This window comes from Stenella coeruleoalba (genome assembly GCF_951394435.1).
Source record: "Stenella coeruleoalba genome assembly, chromosome: 6".
Lineage (NCBI taxonomy): Eukaryota > Metazoa > Chordata > Mammalia > Artiodactyla > Delphinidae > Stenella > Stenella coeruleoalba.
The window spans coordinates 116,385,731-116,406,681 of NC_137151.1; the positions used below are offsets into that span (position 1 = coordinate 116,385,731).

General features: G+C 40.3%; 1 protein-coding gene across 10 annotated transcripts in view; it reads left to right on the top strand.

Annotated features, from left to right (window-relative positions):
• Positions 1-20,951, top strand: part of RHBDD1 (rhomboid domain containing 1) — a 117,977-nt gene that overhangs the window by 15,087 nt on the left and 81,939 nt on the right. For 7 of the 10 annotated variants that reach the window (XM_079925320.1, XM_079925319.1, XM_079925316.1 and 4 more), the window contains 2 exons: positions 10,488-10,995; positions 12,254-12,386. In XM_079925320.1, coding sequence (XP_079781446.1) covers positions 10,563-10,995; positions 12,254-12,386 — 566 coding nt within the window. In that variant the 5' untranslated portion in view covers positions 10,488-10,562. The remainder of the gene's footprint in view (positions 1-10,487; positions 10,996-12,253; positions 12,387-20,951) is intronic. The other 3 variants (XM_079925324.1, XM_079925323.1, XM_079925322.1) reach the window with 1 other exon arrangement.

A 20,951-nucleotide genomic window follows, 5' to 3' on the forward strand; every position in this document is an offset into this window, starting at 1 on the left:
CGTGGTCAGGGAGCCCGACATTAAGGATGCAAGTCTAGAGCTGGGCTTTGAAGGTTGGGGAGAAAGTAAATGGGTTGGGAGGACGAGGAGGGGGTATGTCGCTGGCGGTGCTGTCAGGACCCTGCCCGCGTCCTCACGCCCTTAGTGTGCCCTGGTGGACTCCCAGCCTCCAGCCCCTGCGGTTCTTCACCTGAGTGTTTTCTCTGACCCCCTGTTGCCCACTTTTCCTGCTGTAGCAAGTCACAGGTGACAGGGAGTTAGGGCAGACCCCTAGCCCTTTGGCAGTTAATACTGAGGCATATCTAGTCTGGCTCCTAGAGTTCCCAGTGAGATTAAGCCTGTCCCCCATAGAGATGGCTCACTTGATAACGCATGCATCTTAGTGGCTCTCATTATTGCCCAAAGCAATACCTGACTTAAAATGTGTGGCTCTACCTTCTCTCTTTGGTAAGATCTTATTTTTCATAGAAGGAAGCCTTTCTACATGAAAAGTGTTGAAATCATCACCCTTTTAATCACTTTTTTTCTCATGTTATTACTTAAAATAGTTCTAATTAAATTTTACACCATATAAGTAGAAGTTGAACTAAAAATGAAACATTGTTTTAGTCTTTTCTTAGTACTTAAAAAAATTCTCTTAAACTTGAGTTTACCCACCAAGAAGCAGTTATGTGAAAGAAAACTAGGTGATACCTTGTTTAAGGGTTTCTACTGAGTTAAAAAGGATTGGCTGTGAAGCAGAAGTTTGAACTATTTCCTGGTCTACCTCTAGATCACAGCCTAGAATTTCAAAAGATTTTTATTTAACCCCTTATAGACAATCAAGGAATTTGTTATGTGCTGTGGAAGTGTGGACGTTTGCTTCTTGAGTGATGGACAGGCAGGGCCATGGAGGCCTCTCAAAGGTATAGATAGGGGCTTCCCTGGTGGCACAGTGGTTGAGAGACCGCCTGCCGATGCAGGGGACACGGGTTCGCACCCCGGTCCGGGAAGATCCCGCATGCCGCGGAGCGGCTGAGCCTGTGGGCCATGGCCGCTGGGCCTGCGCGTCCAGAGCCTGTGCTCCGTGGCGGGAGAGGCCACAACAGTGAGAGGCCCACGTACCGCAAAAAAAAAAAAAAAAAAAAAATGGTATAGACAGTAGCAGCAAGGCTTGCATTTGTGAGAGGCAGAAGGCTGAAGGGCTTGCTAGAGAAGCAGCACCGTCTGGTGGGAAGAGCTGCATTTGAGTCCTGATAGTCCAGTTTAAGAGCATATTGTCACCTTGGGTTCTTTATATCAGAAAGAAATGGAATTTCTATCTGTCTTTGGCGGTTTCATGCCAAAATTGCTGAAAGGATTTCCATTAAATTGGGCACTTATGTTTGGAATGGTCAGGCTTAAAATAAAAGCTATGGGATGCATGTGAAATTCACTTTGGTGACCTCTGGTGGTGAGAGAGCCCCATGGGACTGCCCATCTGTGGAGATAGCCACACTTATTTAGCACCTTGGACAGAGAAATTTAACATCCCCAGAAAGTCTCAAGTCTTCACTGAGCTCCTTCTTACCTGGACAGTTCTACAGAGCAGGCTTCAGAGTGGCTAAAAGGACAGTAAAGTGATTTGTTTGGTAAGTGCTGGGTAGATCAGCTAGTAGGTGACATGGAACTAACTTTGTCTTCACCAGATTGTGAGAATTAAGTGAAATGAAGCAAGTATACTTAACTACTTTGTAAACTATAAATAATTGTATAAATATTAGTTATTATTGGGAAAGGTATATAAATATTACAAGACTAAAGTATAGGCTGAAATGCTTGAAGTTGATCAGATGATGACTTTATATCAGTTAATACCTATAAAGTCCTTATTATGTTTCAGGCATTTTTCTATGTGTTTTACATATACTAACTCATCAACAACTCTATGAGGCAGGTCTTAGTATTGTTAGTGTCTGTTTTATAAGTGGGGAAACTTAGGTAAGCTTACATTGATTAAGAAATTGCCCAAGGTCATACAATTCCAAGCAGTTGAGCCAGGATTTGAACCCAAGCCATTAGGCTTCGAAGTCTGTTCTGTTAACTGTGATACTGTTCAGTCTTACAACGATGAAGTACAGAAGGCTGATCTAGGTAAGAAAGCACGGTGGATTGAGGGTGGGGATAACATGATGAGATTGGATTTTAAGCAAACCAAGTCAGGTGTTATATAAGTAAGATTGGGGGAAATGCGTCAGGTGATAAGGGTCTGACCTTTGGTTAGGTCTGTCACCACATAACATGTGACCTTACTGATGGCTGCTTACTTGTCTGGAACATTCTTTAACTTCTTAGGTTGTTTTGGTGGTCTTAAATCCTAACTCCCTAGAGGTCAGGTCTTTTGCCTTCCACGTGGATGGCATTGATACTTAAGACAAGCCTTGTAAAAGACAGTTGGACATTGTTCCACAAAGGTATGGGAAATTTTGTATTTGTTTTCATTTTGAGAGATGGTATATGAGGGGAAAAAGGGAAGGAGGAGCTCCTGTGTGTTAAAAGCTAGGTCTTGTGTGTTTAAGCTAGGTCTGGTGGCTTAAAATCAGAAAGATTTAGCCCATTGGTCTTTGAGAGAGAATTTTGTGGTTGTCTCCAGCTGGGTAAGACAATTTCTTATATGGTTATGATGACGACGTCTGTGAGGTTGGAGAACCATCGTATAAATGGAGATCTCAGCAGCCTTCAAAAGGGGGAAGTGCTCTCAATTCCCAATTTCTTCTGGAACAGAGTCCAAGTTGTAGATATTTCCGTGAATAGATACTGGAATGTAATTACTGAGTGTCACAATATTCATGAGGACTAGATTCCCATTAGCTTCTTAATATAATTTGATTCCAGTTTTCATTTTTTATTCATGAAGTCAGTTTTCATTCGATTGACCTCATTTCTTTGTATCTCTCTGCCTTTAATGTGAAATAAGAAAACAGAATCCTACGCTGATTCTCTTTGATTTTTATCATTAATGTAACTCATGAAGCCATGTAACAGATTTCAATGGCCAGAAAAAATTTGTCATTTATGTACAACTTGTCACTAAATGATGATGGTGCTCTGACACAGATTTCATACTGCACCCCCAGAGCTCCCCATTTACTGATCAACTCAGGTAGATGATGCATTCCGGTGAATTGAACAGGGTGCAGTGGTGTGAAGCCAGACCATCTGCTATTACATTTAATATTTAAATACTAAGTTTTAAAAGTATAATTCACGTTATTGATATAACTGTGTATTGCATTTAACGACTGTGATCACATTGAAGCTATGTAGGCTCTTTGAAATGCATTCATATATTTGAAAAGAGGAACAGATTACTTCACTAGCATTCAGTTAATAAATTCTTGTTTTCCACTAAATGCAAATACATATTATACCGTACCATTTTCTTATTTTCAAAAATATCTTGAAAATCTGCATTTTGTAATTGGGTTTTCTTGAGGCCTAAGGAAGCTAATGCCTTTTAGGAAAAATAAAATTATGCTAAGATATGTTATTGGAAGAACAAAGGATTTTATTATTGTGCTAGACTCAAACGTTCTCATCTATTGGCCCTATAGTAACAGGTGGGGAAAACAGTCTCTTATGTTTGGATTAAAAAAGCCATGAATGAAAAGATTCCTGAGAGAGTTACGGGAGTGAGAAGAAATGATCCAGTTCATTTCATCCCTAAAGAAGGTAGACTGTACTAAAACAGTAAGAGAGAGAAAAAAATGCATCTAGTTGTTTTGTGAATATTTTGCCCAAGTCAATGTGGTATTTATGACGCTCTAATTTGTTGTTCAGCTCTTGTAATTTAAAAAGTTTTCATGTTTAGCATATCCAGTCTGCTTTTTCCATAGCTTTTTTGCTTTGTTTGAAGTGATAAGTCATACTAACCCTCTGCGTCTTTCAAAAAGATTTTACAGGGTTTAGAGTCAAATGTGTTGGCCTAAGCCCTGCCCCTGCTACTGAAGTGCATTCACATTCACTTTTAACCCATCACAGTGCGGGGGGATGGTAGTGCTAAAATCCTGGCAGTTTAACCAGGGTGATTTCTTCATGGTTTCATCTTTCTTTCTGAAGCGCTTGTTAAACTATTTCTTGGAGGGGGATGGCGTGGGGGGAGGTTGGGAGAAGGGACATGTTTTTCTGTATGGTTACGTGTACCTATGAACATGCATATTTATATTTTAAGCAATGAAAATTTAAGCATTTGCTCAACATCATTAGTCACTAGGGAAGTGCAAATCAGTACCGCTTCACACCCATTAAGATGTTTATAATAAAAAAGATGGATAAAAGCAAGTATTGTTGAGTATATATGAGTATGGAGAAATTGAAACCCTCATACACTGCTGGAGGGAATGAAAAATGGACAAAAATTTGGAAAACAGTTTAGTAGTTCCTTACAAAGTTAAGCATAGAGTTACCGTATGACCCAGCAATTCTATTCCTAGGTATATGTCCAAGAGAACTGAAAACATATGTTTCTACAAAGAAATTGTACATGAATGTTCATAGCAGCGTTATTCATTATAGCCAAAAAAGTGGGAACAACCCAAGTGTCTATCAACTGATAAATGGATAAAAACACAGTGTGGTATATCTATATAATAAAATATTATTGGACCATAAAAAGGAACTAAGTACGGATACTTCCTATGATGTGGATGAACCTTGAAAACAGTATTCAGTGAAAGAAGCCAGACACAAAAGGCCACATATTGTATGATTCCATTTAGATGAAATGTTCAGAATAGGCAAATTCGTTGACATGAAAGGTAGACTGGTGGTTGCCAGGCATTGGGCGGGATGGGGAGATAAGTGGGGAGAGTTTCATTTGGGGGTAATGAAGATGTTCTGGAATTAGATGGTGGTGCTGACTGTGCAGCCTTGTGAATATACAAAAACCACCGAATTGTATAGTTTAAGACAGTTTTATGGTGTGTGAATTATATCTCAATTTTAAAAAATCAATGCTTAAGCATCTGGAAAGTTAGGCATTAGCAAAATATTCATCCTGAGTGATAGCAGGCCTCTGATAAATACTTGCCAAGTGACTTGAACAAACCTACATTCTCCTCTATGATTCTTATTTTTTAGAGAATATGCTTAAAATATATGGAACCTAAATGAAATTTTCCAAAGGCATGACAATAGTAATAATGACATATCATTAATCTACCTCATATAAGTATTGATAAACCTTTTCTTGATTCTTAACTAAAAATCTCACACAATTTTAAAAGATCTCAATGAATAATTTTAAGATTTGTTGCACTTTCAGTGACCTGGAAGGCTGTTTTCAGAAAAGCGTTCAATTACTCCTATTAAGACTGTAGTTTCTTTCTTTCGTGTGAAATTAATTTGGTTACTGTCAGATGCCAGACTGGGAATATAATTTATAACTGGTACATATTCTTGCAGTTTAATGGCCTGAGTTCTTCTTGAACATTTAAACTGAAAATTGATATATAATGTCATCCTGGTAAATGATAATGATGAAACATTTCCTGCTTTGTAAGTAGAGCTGAAAATCGTCATAGTAAGTTTCTTTTCCCTTTTGGTAAAATTCCTTTCTTTACCCCGTGAGACACGTTGGTTTCCCAAGTTATGAATTCAGTTTCTTTTGTTTGTTCTAGCCACTTAGTTTTTCTTATTACAACCTGTTTAATTTTTAATTTCTCATTAAAAGTAAATATGGCTTATTTTCCTATCCATATTTCAAGAGGTCTTCCATTTCTCTCTGTCACAACCTTGATATAGCACTGTCTGCTGTGTATTACTACATAATTAAAACGCCATGGTTTTTTTGTTTTTTGTTTTCCTCATAAACAGAGCACTTCCAGGACAAGGTGACTGTTTAACAAACCACTACAGTATGAATTTAAAGAAGTTTGGTTTCTTTCTTCTTCTCCTCACCCTGCTCCTCCCTCTGTTTTATTTGCTCTCTCCACGTTTTCAGAAGAGCAGTCTTTGGTAAAGATTTTAACCGACAGCCAGATCTTCTAGGTAGTTCTAATCCTTGTGGCTCGCACTGCAGGTAGCACTGAAACTTGTAAATTGTCGTGAACCTTGTAGTGTTCATGGAACCTACTGACACCAGAGTGACAACCCTGTGGACGCTCTTATCAACAAAGCCCTTGTGGAAGTAGAAGTCAAACAGCCGTCTGGTCAGGGTTAAAATGCCATGTTTTTTTAATCAAATAGTTCTGGCAAAGCAACCTATTAATACGTTTTAAATGGATCAGAGGTTTATTCCTGTCCAGTTGAGATAAATGTTACAACACTCTTCTGGAAGTAAATGATAAGTGGAATAATATGTACAGTGCTCTGGGGAAGGTTGCTGCAATTGTAGGAAAAATACTTAGGGATGAATGTATCATAGACCTTTTCAGTCAGTCTTATTTATTTTATAATGTAGATATATTCAGCATGCTCATCTTGAGTCAATGGACAAACACCTATTAAGCACTGACTGTATACGAGTCACTATGCTAGGCTCTGGGTATTCAGTGGTGATCAAAATAGATAGTTCTGCCCTCAGCATTTATGCTATAATTGTGGAGCTCCCGGTGTGGGAGCACCTGGGTGGTTGGATCATAGTGACCAAGGCAGAGACCAGTGTGAGCTGAGACCAGAGGGGTAGGCAGGACAGTGGTAAGCACGAGCGTGTAGTTACGGTCAAGAGTTTGGACTTCATTCCAACTGTAACGATAAGCCATTGAAGGCTTACTGCAGGGGAATCCCACTTTAGTTTTATAAAAATTACCCTGAGCAGTAGTGAAAAATGGTTGTTGGGTAGAAGAGGAGAAGCAGAGTTTATGTTGTAATCCAGGCAAGTTATAATGGTGGCTTAGACTAGAGTAGTGGCTCTAGAGCTAGAAAGAGGTAGATGATACAAATAGTTTGGAAGAGTTAGCAAAGTGTGGTGGATGGGATTTGGGGGAAGCAGAGTGAAGAGGGAGAAGGATGTGTCGAGGATGTTGTCTGTATCTCCAACCTGAACACCTGGGTAGCTGGAGATTCTGTGTCCTGAGATCTGGCACATGGGAGGAGGGGTAGACTTGGAAGGGACTGTCCAGTGTTCAGTTTGGGGCGTGTTGAATGTGAGGGGGAGGATATGTTTACAAGGCGGGGGGTGGGGATGGAGTGCAAGGACCAGCCTACTCTTCCTCGCGCTGGTGTAACTGGTTATGGGCTGAGTACAGGTTAGAATAACAAGTCACTTTCAAAACCAAACACATTGCACTGGTTTCCAGCTTATGAATCATGCCTCTATGCTTTCTGCTACAGCTTAGCTCTCTAAAAATATCTATGTAATTATGGGCAGGATGAAACAATATTCATCTTACAGTAAGATGTGTGCCTGCCTGGCCCACAAAGTCAGGTTACAGATTTGATCTTCACAGGAACCAGTTAGATTTTCTGTTACCTTGTTACAAACAGGCTACATCCCTCACCTTGGATGGCTGACTTGATTACTTATTAGGAAGGAAACTGGGCCATAGAGCCGGTTTGAAATAGTGTCGATTTATCTTCGCTACTTAAAACTACGGTCTAGTGGCCTTTTGGAAAACAGAGCCCAACCTATATTATGCACTTCTCATGTTGGTTATGGTTCTATCTGCCTTTACGTTACGCATACCACATCATTTTATTCATCTTGTGATTTTCTGCAGCCAGTATTTTTATTTCCTTCAACAAATAGAAATGATAGAAATGGGCCATTTAGGGGCCGGGATTGCAAGTGTTTTGGTCTTTGCTGTACCTCTAATGCCTGGCACAGGGACTGGCATGCATTTGGCACTTGATATTTATTCTAAAAACTAAGTGACTGAGGAATGGCTGAATAGTCATTCTGTAAGAAGGAGGGCTAATTCAGTTTTGGGAAATCAAGAGATCAGGTGGACTGTATTCTTCCTACAAGGTTGTGTCCCTGAAATCTGCGAAGTCAAAGCTGTAAAATGTAAATTTGGGAGCCATCCTGATAAAAAGAATTACAGAACCCCTGAGAGTGGAATTCCATAAGTGTATGCAAAATAGCGTAGAATAAGAATAGAGCGAAACTGAGAAGCAGAGGAAGGGGAGTTGGGAGGAGGCAGGAACGTGCAGGAGAGCACAGCGTCCCAGGGAAGAAGGAGCAGCCAGCAGTGGGGAGATAGAGCTGAGGGTTAATGTGAGCCTGGGCGCACAGTGTGAGACAAGCTTGGGGAAATTCCACTGTCCTTTTGTTTATACTCTCCACCACTAACGATTCCAGTCGAGAGGGGACTTTTTCTTAAGCAAAGACATAATTATGTTTGATTTTCTGCTGTGCGTAGCCTGCCATCATAGGACACTGTACTGATATCGAAGGGCTTATTTTGTGATTTCTTATAAGCTGGTTACTTAATGATCAGGCCCATATCTTTCCATTGCTCCTGTTACAGGTAATGATGTTTGATATATATAATTATCTAGGGGAATTGGAAACATGTCACAGTAGTTGGAGATCTGAAAATCAACCTGAACGTCAAGGTGAAAAATATAGACTATTTCTCCAAAATTATCTGGGAGCGTTTCAGTTGAAATTTTATTAAATTCTCTAGTTCATGAGAATGCTACAAAGCTATAATAATAAGCCCTGGCAATAAAGAAACCTGGGGTTGTGCTAATAATGGGGGTACACCCATAACACATACGTATATATAATATTTTCTTGGGCGTTTCTTTTGGGTGTGAAGTTGGTAAGAATCCCTGTGTGGAGAGGGATGGGGAGTACATTTGAGTCTTATTATTCGAATGTTAACGTTGCAAAGACTTTTTCTCCTAAGTGAGATTACTTTATAGTAATGAAAAAAGTAGCTACCATTTATTCAGTACCTACTTTGTTCCAGACATGTTACAGAAATCCTGAGAAGGAGGTATTATTTCTAATTTAAAGTGAAGAAATTGAAGTTTAAGTAATTTACCATAGATCTCAGGGCTAGTAAGTAGGAATCTAGCTGTTTTTTACTCTAAAGCCCATGCACTTTCTAATGTGCTGTCTGAATGAGAACCTTTAGGGTATCAGAGTGCATTATATATTTGATTGGAGCCAAGATAGCTCCACAGGGAAATCAGAAAACCATTAGATGAGAACTTTTTCAGCATCCTGTCCCCTAATCTGCCTATTTACGCATATCTGCACCTAAAATTCTTCTTCCTTCCTGTTATGATGGACAAGGCTATTCCCTCTAAGGACTTGATTCTTTTTCTCTTTTGCATCTTTAGTCTGTGTCTCTTTCTTTACTAGCTTTTCCCCATAAGCCTAACCTAGACCTTTTCCGAAGCAAATACCTTCTGTATTGGTTAGTAATTGCTGTATAACAGACCACTCCAAAATTTGGTGAAGTTAATTTAAAATATCATTTATTTAGCTCACTGTTCTGTGGGTCAACGAATTAGTCTGGGCTCAGCTGGATTTACTTATGCATTTGTGGTCAGCTGCTGGTCAGCTAGACCACTTTGCTTCTGAGGCATTAGCTGGTCAGTGGCCAGGGCCATCAGGGTGACTAGAGCATGTGTCTTCCATTGTCCAGTAGGCCAGCCCGGACTTGTCCACATGGTTGCCTAGGAGGGTTTCAAGAGAGAGCAGAAGTCTGCAAATCATCTTGAGGCCTAGATTCGGAACTAGTGTCGCTTGCTTTTCATTCTGTCAACCAAAGCAGGTCACAAGGCCAGCGCAGGGCATGGAGAAGTAGACCCGTGAATATGGCACTCTTCCTCGTGGGCAAATCCAATCTACCCTCCAAGACCACCTCAGCCTGAGTTGTGTGCCTTGGGTCTGGGCTTCCTCTGTCCCTGCACTGAGAACATTGTGTGGCAGTTGTTGGTTTACTTCTTAGTAGAAAGTGAGCTCCTTAAAGACAGCGACTGTGTTTTAATCCAGGATTTGGCTCATAGTAGGTAACTTTTAAAAGTGGAAATTTTTCTGAAAATAAAGCAGTCTAGCAGTTGACATCTGGTGATATGGCATAGAAGATAATATATGCTTGCATTTTAAGACTTGCTTGCTAATGTTGAAGAACTTTGGAGCAGACTCTATCTAATATATAAATATCGAATATTTCTTTAAAAAAGTGAAGGGGTGAAGAATTCTCTCCAGCATTCTGAGAAGAAGTAATTATTAAATATTTGTGCACTATCTTTGTATGTTTTTTTGTTAGGTTATAAGTTTGTTTATAAGGAAGACAAGTTACCTTTTCATGGCATATTTGTCAGCAAAAGCATACCCATCCATTAACTGGTCCACTGGGATCTGGGATGACATTTCTCCTTTAGGATGTAAAATGAGGAGGGACGTCAGCCAGTGTCCTGGGCGTTACTCTGGAAGACACAGAAAATAATGCTTCTGTTAGATGGGAGATGAGATATACATAATGTAAGCCCATCTTTTAAGTGAGCACGTCTTGTCACTGTCCTAATTCTTAATTGACGGATTTTCATGTGCATTTTATTTTACATCTTAGGCTCAGCTGCCTCTGTATCTTCCCAGATTCTTCACGTCTGACCACATTTTCCCGTCACAGGCTTGATATCTAACCATGCAGCGGAGGTCAAGAGGAATTAGCACTGGGCTGCTCCTGCTCCTTTCTCAAATCTTCCGCGTTGGGATCAACAATATTCCACCTGTCACCCTAACAACTTTGGCTCTCAACATCTGGTTCTTCTTGAATCCTCTGAAGCCGCTGCTTAGCTCCTGCCTTAGCGTGGAGAAGTGTTACCAGCAAAAAGACTGGCAGCGCTTACTGCTTTCCCCGATTCACCACGTGGATGATTGGCACTTGTATTTCAATATGGCATCCATGCTCTGGAAAGGAATTCATCTGGAAAGAAGACTAGGAAGTAAATGGTTTGCCTACGTCATCACCACATTCTCGCTACTCACTGGGGTGGTGTACCTGCTCCTGGAATTTGCTCTGGCAGAATTTATGGATGACCCTGACTTCAGAAGGGACTGTGCTGTAGGTTTCTCAGGTAAGGCAGATGCATTTCTAAGGTAGTCCGCATGAAAACAGTAAGGGAGGTGCAGCTGTTGTCATTTTTTGAAGCAGGGGTCCCAGTTGGTGAGGGAACTGAATTCTGAGTGGCTAAGCACTGCTGGGGCTTGGATTTTGGTGAATAGGCTGATTGGAGCACAGGAGAGACATAGATTTTGATGTTTCCCATTATGCCGCATCATTCACTCTTGGACAGTTGAGACTAGGGTCTGCCCAAAGGTAGTTTTGTAGGAGACGTGGTCCTGGAGATATGCACTGGCTCCATTATGGTGGGATGAGGGAGAGAGGCACTGGTGTACTTGTGGGAGTTCTCTAAAAAGATGGGTATCCATCTCAATAACGCCATTAAAATAAATGCACCACACCCTACAATGGCATGCTCACTGTGTTTTCAGAGCCATGATAGTCTTTATACATAATTCATGCTGTTTAATTAATGTAACAGGTCCCTAGGGAGGTGGCCTTGTCTTGATTTTGTAGATGAGGAAGCTAAGGCCCAGAGAAGTCAGGTAACTTGCTCAAGGTTGCACACCTCATAAGTGACGGAGCTGGGATTTGAACCCAGTCTTCGTAGCTTTAAACACATATTACATTGCCTCTCACTGTTCCCTTCACTAGTTCTTTTTTTACATTTTTCTCCTAGGACTAAATTGCCATCAGGACTTAAAATAGGTATCGTGAAAATTAGCATGTGAAGGGTAGGAGGGAAATAGTCCCGAAACCAAAGGAGATCAAACCCTTCCCTCTGTTTTCCCTGCCGTCCTTACCCCTTCCCTCTAAGGTGCATCCTCATGCATCTGATTGTGTGAGAAGAAAGGAAATAAGCCCTGCCTTCAATATGTCTTTCCATAGGAGTTAGAAAACTACACGTTAATGATATTTTTTAAATTGAGTTAAAAATCACATAGAATGAACGATTTTGAAGTTTACAGTTCAGTGGCATTTAGTATTGCACCATTGCGGGTGTCTTATTCCCATTTTATGTGTTATATATTTAGTAGCATACTCAAAGTCAGTATGAACTTCCGTGTTAAGAAACATCAAAGGAATGATTGCCTTGAAGACTGTTTTTCTACCAAATGCTGGGTTGACTTGTAAGGAATAGAGTATGTTTCGAAGCAAAAAGTTGGATGTAATGGAATAATCATTTTCACTTTCAGTTAGTTTTCTTTGTAAATGTTAATCATCTCCACATTTGGATTGTTGATATTTATATGCTCTTTATCCTCTTTTAGGAGTTTTGTTTGCTTTGAAAGTTCTTAACAACTGTTATTACCCTGGAGGCTTTGTCAACGTTTTGGGCTTTCCAGTACCCAGCAAATTTGCTTGTTGGGCAGAACTTTTGGCTATTCATTTCGTCTCGACAGGGTAAGTGTTTACTCTTAGAGAATACAAATGAAGAACCTGATGTTCCATAGAGAAAGAATTATAGTCATAATGAGGTAATCAATTGTCTTTTACAGTGAAGTTTTTCTTTAACTATAAGGACAGAATCCAGCTTAATGGTTTTAATGTCAGATATTCCCGTGTTTGAATCTAGTCAACTACTGACCTGAGTGATTTTGATGTATTTGTCTTATCTGAGTTTCCATTTCCTCACCTTTTAAGTTGAACCTGATACACAGATTTGGGGATTAATATTAACCAGCCTGTCAATTAATTAATTCTAATAACAATAATCTAAAGAGGCACATAGAAACCACGTAATTAGAAAGATACGAAATCAAAAGGTATGTTGGTCCAGTGCCTTTAAGCCATTTTAGTTGTGAATTTTCTTGGTGGTTGACTCTTTAAACAAAAGACTTTACTCACAATTTTGATATAGAAAATTGATCAACTCTGAACTGTTTTGGATGGAGAGGAAGCATAGGGCTCCACTCCCTTTGCCTTACCCCTGTGTCACTGACTGCCTTAAGAGGCACCTCCACAGAATCTTAGAGCTCCAGGGAACACATTTTGGGAATCACTGATGTCTGCGAATTTCCTTTACGGGTGAGGACAGGGAAATTCAGAAGGTTTAGGGACTCATCAAGCAGTGTCGTGGTAGACACTAGACTAGTTAGGATTCAGGCCTCTGGACTCCTGGTCTGGGTGTTCTCGGGGGGGGGAGACGGGGGTGAGGTGGGGCGTGCTTTTCCGCTTTGGTTCTTTTCTCTACTTTCTGTTCAGAAAAAAGAGAGTGAATTGTGTTATTTTCCCACCTCTTCCACCAGCTGCACTTCTCTTAATCTGTGTAATGCACCTGGAAGCCCATGGTTTGCTCATTTATTTTTACTTCGGGGACCTGGACGCTGTTTGGAGAAGGGGGAGATTCAGGAAGATTCAGAAAGAAGTAAGAAGGATATTTTTCTGCTGCTGTGCTTTTCAGACAGGAGCTTTTTTCCTCAGCTTTCCATTTGTGTGACTGCGTTGGGTGTCGTACTTTATTTGAGAGTATTCTCCTTGGGCTGTGTGTCAGCCCAGTAACCTTGAGTCCTTCTTTAATGCTAATTTCCCATCATGGGCAGCCATTGCCAGCTGGTCCGTAAAAGGCAGTGATGTGGCCACTGAACACCACTCATTTGCAACTGTATTGTTATCTTGTGACAGTTCCACGAAGAAAGCCTAACAAAATCTTCAAAGTTTTCTTTGAAAAAGGGTCCAGTAATGTCTGTCCCTTATCTGAACAGCCCTCTCTATACCTTGTCACTCACAGCTCCCTGACTTGCTTGATGTGACTCGGTTCTCTGTGGAGACCAGAGACTCTTGTGTGTGAGGGCAACACCCAACATTCATATGAAAATCACTCTCTCTGGTACTTGAACTTTTATTCTGTAATGAATCCATTGAACAGCAATGCCTTTAATAGTCTCATGCAACTATTTCTGAAGACTCCATCACGCATTTTATTTTTTTAGGGTTCCCCCCCCTTTACATAGATAAGGGATGGTTGCATTTTTATGTAATATGCTTATTCTGCGTGGAGGGACCTGATATTCTGAGCTTGGGAATTAAATGGAATTTCCTTTGAAGTTTGAAAGACAAAATCTTTTGGTTTTTAAGATTTGACTGCTTTGAATGATAAACTTCTGATATCCAGGCATCTGCTTATGCATGTGTCCATTGAAGACGGAGCTGAACGCTGGTCCAGGAAACCTAAGAGGGGCATGCTTTTTGAGATGGATCTTGGAAGGATGGGGGAAACCAGAGCTCTCTGGGCTCTGCATTGTTATTCTCCTGGTGGTTGTCAATTAGAGTTTTCATTGGGAAAACACTGTAAATCTTTACAACAAAGCCTGCTTTATCGACGGACTTAATGAGCTGCCCTTTGGGAGAAAAAAAAACCTGCCAGGCAAACATTTGGTGGACCTCTGTGTTTTATGAAAGCCACAGAATTAGTAATTTCCCCAGTTAGGGAGTTTTATGGAGGGAAGCCACTCCAAACAGCCAGCCGTTGGTTCAGCACTGTGAGAGGTTATGGACTTGACCAGCAGAGTGACGTAATCGCACTCCTTTGCTGGAGCTTTTGCGTTTACAGTTCTCGTGTGTCCCTTGTTTCAGTGACATCTTTGCCTCACATGGTCTTTTACTTTCCCTGCATGTCCTGGGGCCCTGGTAGGTGGTTGTGTTTAAAGAAGTGACCCTCCTCCCAAGGTGGCACAGTGGGGAGGTGATTGCAAAATTCTAATTTTCACCTTAAAGCTCAAATTTTATCATTGACAATAAATATCACTAGTTGTTTTTTTTTTTTTTTTTTGTGGTACGTGGGCCTCTCACCGTTGTGGCCTCTCCCGTTGCGGAGCACAGGCTCCGGACGCGCAGGCTCAGCGGCCATGGCTCACGGGCCCAGCCGCTCCAAGACATGTGGGATCTTCCCGGACCGGGGCACGAACCCGTGTCCTCTGCATCGGCAGACGGACTGTCAACCACTGCGCCACCAGGGAAGCCCTCTTTTTTCTTTTTAAATGTGCATGTGTGGCTGTGAAAAATACAGCGACTACTGGTACTGTTTGGAGTCACCGCCTTGGTTCATTTGATTCAAGCGGCCAAGGCACAAGCAGTTGGACCCACCATTGCTTTTATACCACTAATGCAAACATCAACACGTGGAAAACGGCACATGATACCTCAGTATAATTATGAAAATAGTTCTGACTTCATGAACTGCTGGAAGGGCCTCTGGGACCTCCAGTGGCCCATGGAGCACACTTTGAGAATCGCTGCTCCCAGCTCTCATGCTGCCTCTCTAGCACTACTCTTGACCGTTTCTTAGCTTGTATGAAAGGAAAGATGGGGAGCTTCATGCAGTCAGGGATGGCAGAGAAAGGGAAGCAGTGAAGTATGTGAGAACGTATATTGTATACCACTGAAATTGCTAATTAACGGTTGCTAATTAGCATGAACTGTTAACACTGTCTGAAGGAGAATGGCCACTTGTCACTCTCATTACAGGGACTGACTATAAGATCTGCCTGTGTTCCACACAGGACAGAATTCCTTAGATGCAGGGAACTCCCGTCCTACTTTCAGTTCTCTCCTTGCGTCTGCTTACATTTTGTGCTAAGGTGCTTCTGGCATATTCATCTAAAATGCAACATGCAGTTCTTTCTTCCCCAGTAGTACTGAGATAGGGAATATAAAAGAAAAGTGCATTCGGCTGGCATATACTGTTTGAGTGTCAGTTGACACCCCTGTGGATCTAGCTACGTAGTAGTCTATTGGATTTTTGCCTTGGGAATTAGAACTGAGGTTGGGGAATAGCAATTTGGAAGATGACGGTAACACCATCTCCTGTCCCACATGTTCTTTTAGAACTTTGCCACTCTACCTAGAGGTGGGGTCCAGTGTACCTCCCCCTGAATTGGGTGGATTTGTGACGCAGTGTAATCAGTAGATGGCAGCAAAAGTGCCATGTTAATTCTGAGGCAAGAAGTTTCTTGCCTTGTGAGCTGAAACACTTGCCCATGGAGCCCATGTTCCCTGATTCCACCATGCTACGAGGAAGTGGCGCGTGACCTGTGAGTGAGTGGCCATTATATACAGCCATGAGTCCCCTCAGCCTCAACATTGTGGAGCAGAGACCTGTCACCCCCTGTGCTTTCTGAATTCCTGACCCACAGAATCTGTGAGTGGAAGAAAACAAGTGTTGTTTTATGTCACTACATTTGGGGAGATTTGTCCTACGTAATGTCAACGAGTTGAATGAAAAAAAAGGGAGGGAAACTAGAATGAAAAGCAAAGGAGTACAAAGGGCAGTGTTTGGGCAGTGGGGGAGAGAGTGGAGTGAAAGCAGAAGAGAGCCAAGGGTGGAGGCCTGGGGAGGAATCCATGCTGAGATGCTGTGGTACCACGAGTCATAACATCACCACTCATCAAATAGCAGGGCTTTAAAGCAGTGGTTGGCAACTGTGGGTTCTAATCATTTAAAACGTTCTGAAATCAATGTAGTGGGTCACAACCAGCATTTGAAAGAAAGAGAGAGAGAGGGAGGGAGGGAGGGAGGAGAGGAGAGAGGAAGGAAGGAAGGAAGGAAGGAAGGAAGAGAGGGGAGTGGGAGGGAGGGAAGGAAAGAGAAAGATGGGTTAGTGTTGAATGTGGTAAGGGTATTATTTCAAGGAACTTTTGTTTTAGCTATATGTATGTGTGTGCTATATTTCTAAAAATGTATTTTTATTGTGGGACACAGTACAAAGATTTTGGGAGGTGTTGCTTTAAAGCAGCTACTAGTTGCTTAAACTAGAGTTAAATACATTTATAGGATCAGAGACATTTATTGCCTTCAGCGAAAGAGGATTAGATTGCCAGGTCTTTGGTGGCGATGAGATGAACAGGCTGTGACTCCAGATTTCTACTAATTTATTGTCTTTCATTAGAATAAGTGCTAGTTTACAAGGCTTATCAATGACCGAGTGAGCTCTCAAGATAGCTGTCTGTATATGGAGATGTATGCTAACAGATTTAGACTTCACCTAAACCAGAAATGCTAGTAACGGTTGTTCAGTTATAAAGTTATTCGTAAAAATCCTTTGAGAATTCAAGAGAAAGGGGTTATCTAGAGCAAAGGAGACAATGAAGTGTAAAAGTTGCCACATTTTCCCAAAAAGTATAATATTCCTCTCCAAGCCTTTTAAATGTAGACGTATTCAATAACTTAGTAGAAAATAAAACAAAACCTGAATGGATATAGGGTTAAAATATACATTGGGAGTTTGTGTAAGCAAGCAAGTGGCAAATAGGTAAATCCAATGATACTTAATTGTGCTTTGGAGAGAATGCTCCTTTGACAAGAATGGCCTGATGGATGAGAGCTAAGCAGGAACTGTGGTCTTCTCAGGGCTGGGGCTGTGTTATGGCAGCCCATGGAGAGGAGAGAGGGCTGCTGTCTGAGATTCCTGTTCTTCAAGGGCGGATTAAGTTGTTTTTCAAGAAGTTATATTACACAATTGCATCTTTTGTTTTGTATCTACTGGGACGGTTGCATTTTTCTACTAAACTTGGATGACAAATGTTGCATATATAGAATTGATACTCACCCTCTGTTTTATTTCACTGAAACATGTTTTCACAGCCTGTTAAAGAGTTCAGTTTGAATCAACGTCCCAGGACTCTCCTGAGCAGATTTTTCTTCTGCATTCCTTGGATGTCCATTGATATATTTCCTCCCTTTTCCCTTTACAGACTCCTGTAAAGGAAGGTTATATAAGTTATATAAAGGAGTTAGTTAATTTGTCTGTCTCCAGGAGGGCTTCCAGTTGACCAGGACTCAAGGTGAGAGCAGTACTTAACCAAAGCAGTGATTCCCTTGAGTTAGGTTTTACGAGATGAGAATGAGAAATTTCGAGGCAGAGAACTTTCCCTCCCACTAGAATTGGAACTCTTCGAGGGAAAGGGAATGTGTAAATCATCTCTCTAGCTCTGGAGTCCAAGTTTGTGGCAAGAGAGGAGACCCAGCCTTGTCCTGAGCCCATCCCTGACCACCATAGGAAGAGCTTCAAGCTAAATAGGAGGTGCATTAAGAACAGAAAAGAATTGTATCTGACTACTAAGTTTCTTCTTTCTTTTATAAGAGATTTAATGTAACAGTTTCTTTAAAAAACTGGTTATATTACGTAAAGAATTAAACTGAAAAGAAAGCAGTAGCTGAACGAGAGTGTAACCTAATTTCTCAGCTCCTAATTGAAAGAACAATATATTCATTGTAGAAAAGTTGACGATATATAAAGTATGATAAAGAAAACAAATTGCCCATAGTCTCCTTCCCAGAGAAAACTACTTTAAGCATTCTGCCATCACACACCTCTTCCCTTATACGCAATTATATTTCCTATTTTCTCATTTAACTTGTTATAAGCAACAGCTCTTCAAAAGCCTCAGTTTTAATGGTGTATAATGATTCCTGTTGTGGTTCCTTTATTTTCTCATTCACTAATTTTACATGCTAATTTTATTACCTAATCGTCCAAATTATAAGTGAGGATGTCTATCAAAGCATCATTTGCTAGTCTTGGCTCCCAGGTCTGAATATGTCCTCAGAGTAGATTTCCAGAATTAGAATAATGGATTTGAACTATTTTCATGGCACTTTTATACATTTTACCAACTTGCTTTCTATAAGTTTGTTCTAGTTTATAGCCTACCAACAGCATATGAGAGTGTCTGCTTCCCCACTTCTTGGCCAGCCTGAATATTTGCTGTAAGGTTTTTGGAAATCTGATATGTAACAAAAATTATTCTCTTGCTGTTATTTATACTTCTATTGTTAGTGAAATGGGACAACTTTTTATTTCCTTTTTAGTAAGTTATATTTCCTTGTCTGTGATTTGTCTTTGTGTCCTCTACATATTTTCAGGACGCTATAATTGTTCATTGTTAGAGTGATGATACTGAATTTCAGGGTGTTCTTATTAGATTATATATACTAAGAAATCTTAAGTACACAGTACAATTTTAAGTTCTATAAATAATAACTTAGCCAGTGTCTATGGGGATTTTTTTTTTTGGCTGATATGAATGGATAAAGATTTATTCTAAACTATAGCTAAGAACAGAAAGTCTTTTACACTGAAAATCAAGAAATGATATGATAGGTTGTTTTGGGAGTAGATTGAAGACAGGATTTATTTATATGTTTTAAATAAATTTTATGTTTTAGAATGGCTTTATAGATTTACAGAAAAATTGTGAAGAGATACAGAAAGCTCCCACATAACCTGCACCCAGTTTCACCTAATTTTGACATCTTAACATTAGTATGGTATATTTGTTACAGTTGATAAGCCAATATGACACATTATTGTTAACTAAACTCCATGCTTTATTCAGATTTCCCCAGTTTTCATGTGATGTCCTTTTTCTGTTCTAAGTTCTTATCTGGAATACCACATGACATTTCATGTATCCTTAGGCTCCTGTGTTAGTCAGCTTGGGCTGTCATAACAAAATACTGTAGATTGGCTGGCTGAAACAACAGAATTTTATTTTCTCACAGTTCTAGAGGCTAGAAGTCCAAGATTAAGGTGCCAACATGGTTGGAGTCTGGCAAGGACTCTCTTCCTGGCTTGTATACGGATGCCTTCTTACTGTGTCTTCACATGACGGGGGAGGGACAGAGAGAGACAGAGAGAGAGAGAGAGAGTGCATGAGAGCATGCCATCATGAGAATCCCACCCTCATGACCTCATCTAAACCGAATTATCTCCCAAAGGCCCATCTCCAGATATCATCACATTGGGAGTTAGGGCTTCAACATATGAATTTGGGTAGAGACAAAATTCAGTCCATAGCAGCTCCTCTTGGCTGTGACAATTGGTTTTATTTTTAATGAAGAGTTGTGAGATATCACTCCTGAATGTCCGTGTATATAAGCATTAACTTCCTTTTATTTGCCCTCTTGTAACCCAGAAGTAGTGTTCAGTTAGCCATGTAGCATGGTTTCTAAGCAAGTTTTAATTTAGGTGTATGGACACCTCTTGTCTTCTGTTAAATGGAACTGCTGTGGCTCCACTGTAAAATGTGCATGTCATACACAGAGGTAGATATGAGAAATTTCCATCCCGACTAGAGCACACCAGCATGGAGGACTCCTGCTGTCTGTAAATTACTCAGACCTTGTTTCAGGCCTGCTTCACCCAATTGGCTGGCTCAGAACAGCAGAGAAGAACAGTAGGTAGAAATAAGGAAGCAGCTGTTTTTCCAGTTGAACACAGAGTTGTCTGGAATAAGGTTCACTACTCAGGTTGAAACTAATTGGCCATCATGCTGTGATGTAATTGTGGATGTGTGGATGATAGCACTTACCCAATCTGTACTTAACTAACTAGGCTTGTTAATGGTCAATTCTGGTGACTTAGTGACAGGTGCAAGACTTGGATTTACTGTATTGGATGTCTCAGGTAATGACAACTGGAGGCTATTTTTAAAAGATAGAATTTTTTAAAAATCAAAGAAAAGTCATATGCCCTAAGTTAAAAGGTGATATCAATAAGTACATCTTATTAAATTAAAGAGCTCTGTATAATGTGTGTTACAGGAAAAAGGGTGTTTTTTAATCTGAGAAGTTAATTACCAATTGTAGCAATTATTTTGAGTTGACTTTTTTTTTTACTAATATTTTTTTTAATGAAAAAAAAGAACCCTGTGAAGCACATTTATTTCCCTTTGGAGTATTTAGAATATGCACTTTGGTCTGTTTGGAATTTTTTTTTCAGGAGACACTATTGGAGATAAATGTTACAACTTTCACTCTCAATTAGTAAGATGATAAATCACATCTCTGGAACTTCCTGATGTATTTTCTTAATTCTTCCCATTTCAGTATAAGGAGGAATGTTTTTAAATAGAAAGTTCTTTATATTTGTTAATTTCCCCCTTCCTCTTCTGCAGTATTAAGTGATTTTTTAGTTAAAAGTCTTGGGAGTTAAATAGTCAAGAGGACTGTTTTCCATTTACATTCAG